Source organism: Ornithorhynchus anatinus, chromosome 18, assembly GCF_004115215.2.
Source record: "Ornithorhynchus anatinus isolate Pmale09 chromosome 18, mOrnAna1.pri.v4, whole genome shotgun sequence".
Classification (NCBI taxonomy): Eukaryota; Metazoa; Chordata; class Mammalia; order Monotremata; family Ornithorhynchidae; genus Ornithorhynchus; species Ornithorhynchus anatinus.
In genome coordinates this window covers 8,860,894-8,873,264 of record NC_041745.1, presented here as the reverse complement: position 1 = coordinate 8,873,264, position 12,371 = coordinate 8,860,894, and the positions used below count along the sequence as shown (strand labels likewise).

At 43.0% G+C, this 12,371-nt stretch overlaps 1 protein-coding gene across 3 annotated transcripts in view; it reads left to right on the top strand.

Annotated features, from left to right (window-relative positions):
- The window catches only part of KDM6A (lysine demethylase 6A), a 162,673-nt gene that overhangs the window by 120,041 nt on the left and 30,261 nt on the right, over nt 1–12,371 (top strand). For all 3 annotated transcript variants that reach the window (XM_029046828.2, XM_029046830.2, XM_029046829.2), the window contains one exon: nt 2,982–3,754. In XM_029046828.2, coding sequence (XP_028902661.1) covers nt 2,982–3,754 — 773 coding nt within the window. The remainder of the gene's footprint in view (nt 1–2,981; nt 3,755–12,371) is intronic.

Here is a 12,371-nt window from a genome sequence, read left to right as displayed (position 1 = left end):
GGTTTTTTCCCATTGCGATTTTGGCAAATTCACCCAACACTCACCATGCTCAGGGAAGAACAGTGTGTCATAAGTTTCCAGAGAGGTGGCCGTTGGACCTGGCCCACCTCCATTAATACCCAGAGTCATCTAGTTGTGTTGGAGGCCCATTTGCTTCTGCACGTGGATGATTCGCCTGTCAGGGTGGGAGTTGTTGAGATCCTCTTTTCCTTCTCAGATGCCACCTGTTGAACGATACGCCGGGAACAGTTTCTCTTGTTTCTTAGGGTGCACCGTGGTGGCCCCAGTAGACGTGGAACAGAAAATCAAGCTCCACATTTTCTTTCTCCTTCTGTCTTCCTTTCTGAATTTCTTTCTTTTTTTTCTTTTCAAACCATTCCACATTGATGCAACACATTTTGCAAAACCTATTACCAAATCTGTTATAATCCCCTTTAGTACTATGCTCTACACAGTAAGCACTCAATAAATACCATCGATCGATGCTGTGGTGCCTTATTTTATCTGTAAAAGATATAGGCACCTTTCAAACATGCCGTTTTACCCAGAGAACCCAAAGGAGAAGTGGTTAGAGAAATGAAACAGCTACTTGGTTGAGATGTTTTTAACTTCCCTGTTGCTCACAAGTAACTAATATTCTATTCTCCAATGCAAACATTTCTAAGTAAGCAATTCCGTTTGAGAGGAAGACTGGCAAGGTTGGCTGTTTCAAAGTCAAGGCCAGAACTACACTGTAGTAACTATGAGTGCCTGCCCTGTGAGTGTTCTAGGTCTTATTCTTATCCTGGGACTTGGCATCGTTCTCCATCTGGGATAACTCCCCAAGGGTCTTGTGGGCTTAGGGTTTAGAACCTTGGAACTTCCCAGTTGCTTTTGGGCTCCTGAAAATTTTCTTTTATCCTTTTGGTACCCATGCCTTTACCTAGAACTTTGCAGAAAACCTTTGAGGGCAAGGTAGCCTCTGGTACTCAGTTGACAGCAGCCCGGCATTGTCTCCCAAGGGCCAATTGCACTCCACAGTTTTCCTGGGACCCCAAAGGATGGGATATAGCAGTGGCCTGGACGTCTATCTCTCTTTGCTTGTTTGTGTGTCTGTCTCCTCCCCCCACCCCTGCTTCATTCCAGTTATTCATTTTACTCATCCCAGTTACTCTGTGGCAAAAAGCTGATGAAGAGTGGAAGGTACTGCAAAGGACGAGGCTCGAGTCCTTCTCTAGCTTCCCTCCCCACTGCGCAGTACAGAGTGCGAGAGAGATGGACACTGTGATGGTGACAGTGTATTGCTTCTCTGGGGTGAGACAGAGGCACACTTGGGGCAGGAGGGGCCAAGAAAGATACCCCCCCACACACACCCAAATGGTTTCTCGTGTCCCAAGTTCTAAACTGGTCAGTTTTACCAGTGCTAAAATTGTATCATGTAACTAGAAACGTGAAGGTTAGAAGTTTGATCTCAAAGTGTTAGATTCAAATTCAGCCCCACATCTCTGCTTCCTCCCCAATTTAGTGAACCAATAAATCCGTCCCATTTGATTCAGTATTTCAGAAGTGGAAAACTTGAGTCGTGTTCAAACTTAGCGGTGAGTATTAGGAAGGAGTATGAATCAGATCATAATGGTGGCATATAATGAAGAATCCCCTCATGTGATGCAGTTTCATGATTGAAAGCATATTACACCCAATTGCTCATAGAAGCAAAAAGATGGCACATTATTTGGGAGAATTAAATCAATTCTTGTTTTATCAATCCATACTTCTAATGCCCTCTTTTTTTTTTTTTGCATAGGAACACAAATTTTGTTCCTTTTTGTCGCTTTTGAAAAACTAGTTCGCAAAATTGATTGTGTCATTGCTATTGTAAAATGATAAATGATGGAAGAGGAAAATCGCTACGAGGTCATTAAAGTTTACTTTAGCACTTTAGCAAAGATTAAAGAAGTGCAGTTTAAGGGGATTGTATCGTTTCAGTTTTTTCTAATGAATTTAGGTAAATGTGTATGTGAAATCGTGGTGATCGTCAGCAAATTCAGTTATGAGTCTAAATGTTAAGTTTCTAGTTTGGTTTGTCATTTAGTGAAAAATCTAAACTCTATTAAAATTAACATGCTTCAGTGTCCTGTGTTAATATTGTTATTAGTCCCATGAGAGTGGTTTTCACTATGATGTTGTATTACTCATCAAAATGAAAACATTTCTCTTTTGGAAGCTTCTCAACCTCCAGAAAAAATGTCAGATAAAAATTGTGTGATTTAGTTTCTTCTATCTCTCATTGAATTACCTAGTCAATATTAACACACTTTTCCTTAATAGCAGTACCAACTTTGTACTTTTAGTTCCTTCTAAAGAACTCAGAATGCTTTGCAAATATTAATCCAGTCTCATTGCACCTTTATGAGGTAGGTTGATAAATATTGCTTTTATTAGTGATGTAGCAGATAGTATATTTGGAGTCCACTCAGTGATTAAAGGAAATGATTCTATGACATTGTAAGTTAGTCTTCAGTGATGTTGTCTCTCACCACACATGCATGAGTGTATACATACATACGTGCATACATACATGTCTGCCCTGTAAATAGATACAGAATAGATCCTAGGTCCATTTTGATCACAAGCACTGGAGCAAGCTGTGCTGGCAGTGGGCACTAAAAGTTTATATCAGAAACCAGTCCTTTTTACCTCATGTACTTAATGAACCTAATAATTCTTGATAGTCATATGCATTATATGAAAGTAGTAGGAAATATAAGAATATTTCTCAAGGTAAATCCACTTGTCCCTTAGCCAAACGTGGTGGTTTTCTATGCCGCCTGGAAAATCCGAAGCGAGGTTTGGCCTAACTTTTCATTTTTTCATATGTTGCTACCGTTTTGTAAATGTTTTTCCTGAAAAGCCAAAAACAGATGACGTGGGTTTTCTTCACTCGGTATGCATCATATAGGGCTGAACGTTGGACTCAAACTCTCCGTCTTTCCTTCTTTCAGGGGCTTCACAAGGGTCAGAGTTCACATTTGGCAGGTCCCAATAGTGAACGACCTCTCTCTTCCACTGGGCCTTCCCAGCATCTCCAGGCAGCTGGCACTGGTATTCAGAATCAGAATGGACACCCTACCATGCCTAGCAATTCAGTAACACAGGGGGCTGCTCTCAATCACCTCTCCTCTCACACTGCTACCTCAGGTGGACAACAAGGCATTACCTTAACCAAAGAGAGCAAGCCTTCAGGAAACACATCAACAGTGCCTGAAACGAGCAGGCATTCTGGAGAGACACCTAACAGCACTGCCGGTGTAGAGGGACTTCCTAATCATGTCCATCAGGTGACGGCAGATGCTGTTTCTAGCCATGGAGATTCTAAGTCACCAGGTTTACTTAGTTCAGACAATCCTCAGCTCTCTGCCTTGTTGATGGGAAAAGCCAATAACAATGTGGGTCCTGGAACCTGTGACAGAGTCAATAACGTCCATCCAGCTGTTCATACAAAGACTGAGAATTCTGTTGCCTCGTCACCATCTTCAGCCATTTCCACAGCAACACCTTCTCCGAAATCGACCGAACAGACCACCACGAACAGTGTTACCAGCCTTAACAGCCCTCATAGTGGACTACCTGCAGTTAATGGAGAGGGGTTGGAGGACTCTCAGAGCCCCATGAAAACAGACCCTCCTCTAATTAGCCACAAACCTAGTCCTCAGATCATACCATCGATGTCCGTGTCCATCTATCCCAGCTCAGCAGAAGTTCTAAAAGCATGCAGGTAAGTGGGCCTGTTTGGGGAACCGGTTTCTGCCAAGGGGTCTTGCTGCGTACTGTTGGTTTGGATGAACGGTCGCTCCGGGTCATTTTCGGCGTTACGCGGTTGCCGTCGAGGCCTTAAATGTTCAGAGCGAATGCGAAGTATCGTCAGTCATTAAAACGCAGCCCACAGACGGCCTCCGAGGCTTTCGCCTCTTGTGGGGTGACTTCCGGCCATCTTTAGAATGGACCCGCTCCTCACCGTTTTTCTCCATATGGCGCTTTTGGGGAAGAAGTTCCATCCCACTCGGTGGGATGTATTGAGCACTCACTGCCCCAAGGGCTTGGGAGCGTACAACCGAACAGAGTTGCCCCATGAGGCCCCTCCACAGGGAACACGGTTGTCTTGACCCTCTCTGTCCTAGAGTGAAACGCCCACCCTCTCCCCAAGCGAAAGTCTAAAAAAATTCGGTTCTACAGACTACCCCTCCTGAATGAACCGAAATAACAAAACGAGATGTTAAATGAATTTCTTCCACGATGCCCAACGGGACTCGTCATACGGGGAAGTGTGGTTGATCAGTACAGTGCTCTGCACATAGTAAGCGCTTAACAAATACCGACGTCGTTAGTAGTAGTAGGCTGAAAAATGCCAATGGGTCTGTCTCCTGAACTGCCGATGCCCCCTGGTGGTTGTTGGAACTCGTTGGGTTAAAACAGCCACACTCAGGGTCTGCCAACGTACAACATCGGATCTCGGAGACGTGAGTGGGTGAAAAATACCAGTTGTGCTGGAGCCCCACGCGTCCCTTACTTGTTTTCATTCTGCCCGTTCCACCCCAAAGGTGCTTTCCTCTGCCCCCAGCTAGGCGACTGAACAATTAGAGGAAGGGAAGGAGAGCCGCGAGACCGTATGAGGCAGCGCGCTTCTTAGGAGCAGGGAATTCTGTTGTATTGTACTCTCCCAACCGCTTAGTTCGGTTCTCGCTCCATAAATACCACCAGTCGATGAGACTCGGGACCTGTGGCCAGGCTCTGACTGACATTAATTTGATGTGAAGAAGGAAGCTTTCACTGTAGAAGGGAGACAGGGGCAGATTCTCTTCTCCCCCCCTTACCTCCCTCCTGTAAAAAGAAACAAGTGGACTTCCCAGATCTCCCCGGAGCAGTCTGTGAATCGAAATGACTGGTGCAAGAGGATCGGAAAGAAAGGGAGGGAGTGGAAGGAGAGGGAGTTGGTTTTCTTGTTACTTTGTGGTGTGGGTAGGTGGCTTAAAATTCCCCCCATCCCAAGTGCTTTGGGAAATTGTGTCCTGTATGGTACCTTGAAGATCCCTAATCAGATATTTAATGGCTATACCCAGCTGTCTTATCTGTGTCGGAGCTACTTGGATAAAATAATAATGTTTAGGTACTTTGAGGGCATAGAGTTTTCACGATAAGCTGTATTATGAACAAAAAATGTAATTCTCTGAGCAAGATTATACATGAATTCAGAGATATCTTTATTTTGGAAATAAAATCTAAACATCAGTTTCTTTTCGGTTTAGACTGTATTTAGTGTGTGTGTATACTATATATATATAGTAGCTTTTAAATGTGCCCTTTTGACAAAACTTGAAAAATCACTCAAGTCATTTTAAAAATTGTTCATGTTTGACAGCAACTACGTATTTCATATAAAGAGTTCCCTTTATATGCTAAGATTTTTTTATGGGACTTTTAAATATGTATATGACGCAAAATAGATGGGGGATTGATTTGATCACAGTTTGGTAGCACAGCTGTCGACATTTAAGAAGTTTTAAAACTTTTAAATGCTAAATGGGTTTCTTGTAGAAGGAATTAAACACATTTTATCAGTGAATTTTTTAAGTTCAATTAAGTTACATTTCTTGCATTTAAATGCTGCATTCACATTGTAATCTTAGAGTATTTTTGAAAGGTTATTTTTCAGTGTAATTCAAAGTAGCTTTTGTGTTTATCATTTAACATTTTTATCTCTGTTGGAAAATTATTCCCAAATCTCTGCCTAAAGCCTTGCTTTTCTGTCTCTGACTAAAAGGAGAGGTTTGCATTGGTATACTGATGAGAATTATTTTCTTTAATCTCATTCCAGGATCTTCTGGCAGCATTTCTTAAATTAATATTTTCAAGAGAGAATACTCCCCTTGAAAATAGGAAATAATTATCCAGTAATGTTAGGGGGAAAAATATATTTTTCTGAACCTTGTCTGCATGCTCCTTTTGCCGAAGGATTCTGAACCAAGTAGTAATGATTTTCTTTCACAATTGAACAAAACTCCAGGAGTTTGGGATTTATATGTGCAGAGCACAGTCCCTGCAAGCCTTGAAGGGATTTTTTTTTTTAATCCAGTGCATCAACCACTAAAATGGAGGTGTGGGTGGATACGGAGAGGGTTAGGGGCTGGAGGCAGCAGAGATAAAACATGGTGTAAAGGAATGAGAGGGAAGCAGTAGGTTTCTGACGTGGCCCACAAGGTGGTCTGGTATAGAGACAGGTCTACCGGGCCAAGAGCCCTGGTGAACCATTTGGCCCATTCTTAAATCTGGCATCATAAGGATGTGAGTAATCTTAAGTTTGACGGACATTACCGTTACCACTGCCTGCGCTGGACATCCATATCAATAATGTCCATCAAACTTAAAATTATTCACGTCCTTGTTATACTAAATTTAAGACTCGAAATTAAACTCTAAATTCTGTGGCCGGGAAGCCGGGGGAGAATTCTGAGTGGGAAGAAGCGACCCGGTCCACCATCCAAAGGCATTCCTACGAATGTTCGTTTTTTCAGATGGGTGCTCTTATTTGATTCTAAATTGAACAGCAGATTCCTGATGCGAGAGCCATTTGATTAAATGTAAATTCAGCAAGCATGACTCTGAAAGAGAATTGACTCTTCACATGTTTGGACCTTGCGGGAATCCCATAGGAGTTTGCAAGGGAAACAGATTGTTGTGGGCAGCGAGTATGTTCTTCCAACTCTCTTATATTTAACTGCCTCAAGTGCTTAGTACAGTGCTCTGCACACAGTAAGCACTCAGTAAATACCAACGGTTGACAGTCCTCCCTCCAGCTCTATAGAAGACTGGAAGGGACGCTTGGATCTGGTGTGCTGATTGTGGAAAGTGGTCTGGGTGGAGTTGGAGACCTTACCCGAGAGTGAAAATGGGACACCCCCATACCACCCGTTAAGCCACCACTGGGCTGAAGTGCTGGGGAGGAAGGAAGAGCACATTCCCCCAAACTGTATTTGTATCCAGACCTGTATTTATATACTTCATTTTAAACACACTTTAATAGGCATTTCTATAGTTATCTCCATCTATGAAACATTTTTACTTGGCCAGCAGTCTCTATTTGTCTGAGTCACTTGTGATGGGCTTTTTTTGGTCTCTGCAGAAATATCCATTTCTACTCAGATAGAATCTATGCTTTTATCTCTGGTCTTCTGTTTTGTTTTTGTCTTGCTCTTCCTAGATTGTGAGCTCCATTTTTAGACAGGGCTCTCTGATCTTGTCTTGTGTCTGCCCAGTGGTTGCACAATATTAAATGCTTAAGAAAAAGAAGTATCCTTATATATTTATTATACTTATATTCCTGTTCTCTACCTTCTTGGAATTTCTCATTTTTCCTTGTCATTGTCCTCCACTGTTCATCTCTTTTCTTTCCCTCGTATTCCTTTGTGTCTCTCTTGGATCCATCTCGTATTATCTTCTCTTCATTTCCTTGAATTCCTATCCCAGCTTTTAACCCAGTGCTTTGCTGCAGTGGAGCAAACAGGGTTTCAGGGCCTTTGAGATGGCAGTAAGAGAGGTAGATTGGAGTTTTCCCCTTTCCGTCCTCGCATCCTATGTACTGCCTCTAGACCGTGAGACGGTATTATGCCAGAAGGATAGACTGACCGGTGGACCCTATGGATTTCTGGGGAGGATAAGGGGAGGGGTGTTGGAGATGCTAAGGCCTTGGCCCCAGAGGAATTTGGACCTCAATGGCGGTCAGTTTCTGAGTGGCTTGGGGCTTTACTATGCAAGCTTCCCCCGGGCCTCAGCTCCTTCCAGGAAAGGGCTGCATGGCATCATGCCATTTTGGCAGTTGGGGAGTGAAGTGGGTTAGGTAACTGTCAAGGCTTTCCTTTTATATCAGGGTATAAAAGCATAATGTAAAATCGGGAAATATATGGAATGAGAGGATCCTCTTCTTCCCATGTGAATACCCCTTGCCCTAAAAAGATAGCAATTCTGCACCCTCCCAAAAGAATTTAGAGGCAGTAAGGTAGGACCAGGCCATCCAGAAATGTATGGATAGAAGGTGGACCTTGCTCAGCCAAAATATGATGATATTAATATTGTGTTTGACCCACCGTACTAAGCACTTAACAAATATTGTATTTAAGTGCTTAATACGATGGGTCAGACAATGTTTTAAGCGTTGGGGTAGCTATAAGTTAATCGGGTTGGATCACTGTCCCACATGGTCAGGACATTTAATGTTTGAAATTACTTAGGCTGTTTTTTACTTAGGCACAGTGTCTGACCTATCTATCTCAAACCTACCTCAGTGCTTGTAGAGTTTTTGTCACATAAGTGCTCAACAGATACCACTGTTATTGTTTGACTTAAGTCAGTATCCAGTTTGGGAGTTTAAAGATCTCTCCTCCAGTTTTTTTGGATGTGCTATGTCATTTCCTATGTCCTCTTACATTACCACACTCTTCCTATAAAAACCAATATTTGGAGGCTGCATGCTGGTTTTGAACCTCAGTCATATATAAAGACTTCAAGGAAATAAATCACAGAAGCAACTAGATGGTCATTCTGATTCATCCGGAGTGGAAGATGTACTGCTGGAAGTTGAAGATTTTATTGCTATAGAGAGCTCCCAAGTGCAGATATTGTCCACCATGTAAAGGTGACACCACTGGCAGTGAGACTTGTATTGTACTCACTTGCAATAAAATGTGGTCCTTTGCAGCTTGCTAGCATGTGTTGTAGGCAGCGTTTGATACCATTTTCCCGACTGTGTCTTAGTATGACAAATATCTAGAAGCTTCCGTTCCAAGAGAGTTGTCCCATTTGGTTGCCAAGCTGGATTGTCTAATGCAGCTGTCTTGAGTTGTCTCCCTTAACACTCTCTGAAATTTGTGCTTCATTGTTGCCTTTGAAAGATATCTTCCAATAGTCGTAATTTCTGCACCCCGTCCCGCTTCAGCTAGCCATTTAAGAGCTGTCTCAGGATCTGGTTGTCATCCGTTCTTCTCACGTGCTCTGTCCAGCAGATGAGGAAAGAGAATGGTATTATTTTGAGGCTGGAGGACTGTCCACCTCTTTCAGAATCTCATGGTGATCCTCTTTCTACTATTCATTACACCCACTCCCTTGGAGAACTCATTCGCTCCCGTGACTTCAACTACCACATCTGTGTGGATGATACCCAAATGTACATCTCCGGGCCTGATATCTCTCCCTCTGCCCCATCTCGCATCTCCTCCTGTCTTCAAGATATCTCTCCTCGGCTGTCCTCCCGTCACCTCAAACTTAAAATGTCCCAAAACAGAGTTCCTTATCTTTCCACCCAAACTCGTCCTCCCCCTGACTTTCCCATCACTGTAGATGGCACCGCCGTACTTCCTGTCTCACAAGCCCGTAACCTTGGTGTTATCCTTGACTCCTCTCTGTCGTTCAACCCGTGTATTCAGTCCATCACTAAGTCCTGTCGGTGCACTTCAACAACATCGCTAAAATCCATCCTTTCTATCCAAACTGCTACCACGTTGATAAAATCACTCTGCCTATCCCACTTGGATTACCGCATCAGCCTCCTTGCTGACCTCCCAGCCTCCTGACTCCCTGTTCCGGTCCTACTTCACTCTGCTGCCTGGATGGTTTTTCTACAGAAACATTCAGGACACTCCTCAAAAAACTCCAGTGGTGGCCTGGCCACCTCTGCATCAAACAAAAACTCTTCACCATTGGCTTTAAAGCACTCCACCACCTTGCCCCTTCCTACCTCTCCTCGCTTGTCCTACAATCTAGTCTGCACATTTCAGTAACCTTCTTGCTGTGCAACGAGTTTGCCTGTCTCACTGCCGGCCTCTAGCCTTGTGTGCATATCTGTAATTTTATTTGTATTGATGTCTGTCCCATCCCGTTCTCCCCCGGCCCAGACTGTAAGCTCTTTGTGGGCAGGTAATATATCTGTGTGTTGTTGTATTGTACTCTCCTAAGCTCTCAGAACATTGCTCTGCACACAGTAAGTGCTCAATAAATGCAACAGGATGAATAAGCAGGGCACGTAGTAGGCGTTGATGGAAATGAGCTAAAAGACTAGTTTTTACAGTTTAATAGAAGATGCTGCATCCTGCTTCGAAGACTTTTGGTCTCAAGCTCAACACCATATTGATGCCACAGTCTTTAAGCTTTTGTTTTCTACTTTTTTGTTCTGCCTTTGGTCATTGACAGTATGCTACATAGGTAATGCAATTCACTGACAGTGTTCAACTCTTAGTTGCTGATGGAATTCATTGTTTGGGTGCAGGGCTTTTCAGGCAGGCAAACTGCTACTGCTACTAAGTACTTAGTAGCGGTCTTCAGGCAGGCTGTCATGATAATTGTGCAAAGTAGTCGCCAGATCATCTGCAAGCCGTGCGTGTGTGCTTCTAGAACATCTAGAATCAGTGGATGTATAGGAGGCCCAGAAAGTCTGATTCAAGAGGAGCTGCATGGCCTATAGGAAAGAGCGTGGGCCTGGAAGTCAAAAGTCCTGGGCTCTCATCCTGGCTCTACCTCTTGCCTGGGGCCCTTCCACCTATTTTGGACAAGTCTTTCTCTCTGCCTGTTTCCTCATCTGTAGAATGGAAATTAAATACCTGTTCTCCCTCCAGCTTAGACCATGAGTCCCGTATGGAACAGGGATCATGTCTGATGAGATTATCTTGCGAATATCCCAGCGCTTAGTACAGGGCATGGCGTATAGTGGTATCGATACTCGGAATTTTTGAGTCGGAAGAGTTTTCCGGAGGATCAAAATTATATTCTGGGTCATCAGGTTTAGCTGCAAAGACTTGATGGATTAAGAACCTAATATGCATCCTTATGGCTATTGGTGATAAGGATATCATCAGACAGGACGGTGATGGTTCCAGGCCAACCACTTGTTGGCAAGTTAACTGGCCTTCTAAAGATCCTCTCCTTAGAGGTGAAAAATGTGTTTAGGAGAGCAATGAAGAGTTATTCTCTCTCTAAGATTTCTTCCTTATCTGCGATGAGGTATAGATAGCTATATTCTTCACTGGTTCCCTACACTGGAATGTATGATTCCCTGTGCACGTTGTGAAGATGGTTCATTGTTTTTGGGATGTCTGCGTAGTTTTCTGTCTTTTTAGCATTGGCATCTGATTTCTTTTCACTCATTTTTTCTTGACTCATTCCGAATTCCAAAGCAGAAACTTAAATACACATCCTTAGTGCCTGGGTCTTGATGTGATTGTGCACTTGAGACTCTCCTACAAGCAATTCTTTCGTCTCCGATCTCTGCATCCAAGTTGTTCTCATATCATTTACGGAAAAAGGGCCATTAGTCTTAATAGCAAATGGGTAGATAGCAGTTCATAGGTGAATTGCTGGTCCCGTTGGTAGAAGGAGATGGGTAAAAAGGTTTTGGTAATGGGAAGCATCTTACTGGGTCTTTCTTCATTCTCCAGGTATTTGACCCTCAGCCATGTGCATGGTTGAGTACTATTTGGATACATTGTAATAACTGTGGTATTTGCTGAGTGCTTGCTGTGTGCCAAGCACCGTAAATAGTGTTGGGGTATATAAAATGTAAACGTACTGGGCACGGTCACTAACTAGGGAATGATTAGTCCAGATCCAGTGTATAACTGCACTTCATCCTTCTGGGGTCACTGTCAGATGACAACACAGTTAATAATCTAGCAACCCATCAGTAATTTGCCACTCTAGAATTTTGGGTATCTGAAATGTTTTTCTCATTCAGGGATTTTGTTGGTGTTTGGAATGGGAATTAGGAGATTAAAATATAGAAGATAGAAATACATTTAATTTCATATTTTAATATGTGCTAATTAAAAACTGCTTGTCCTAGTGGATAGAGCGTGGACCTGGGAGTCAGAAGGACCTAGGTTCTAATACCGGCTCTGCCCCTTGTCTGCTGTGTGACCTTGGGCAAGTCACTTTAGTTCTATTCCTCAGTTACTTTGCCTTTAACATGGAGATTAATACTGTGACCCCATGTGGGACGTGGACTGTGTCCAACCTTATTAGGTTTTATCTTTCCAAGCTTTTAGTACAGTGCCTGTCACATAGTAAGCACTTGAACAAATACCACTTTAAAAAAAAAAAAACTGAAGATTGAAAGATGTGGAGAAATGTATGAGACTCTTTTGGGGATCTGGCACTTTTTTCTTTTGTAGCCATTTTACAGTGGTGTTGGGCAGTGATAGTTTAAAAAAAAATCCTCATGTTTGAAAAACTGGGGAGGGCCATTCAACAATTGTGAAAGAACAATGTGAAGTGTATTACTGTTGGGCTTTTTTGGAAATGAATCAGCATGGCCTAATGGAAAGACCACTGGAAATCAGAGGTTCTGGGTTCTA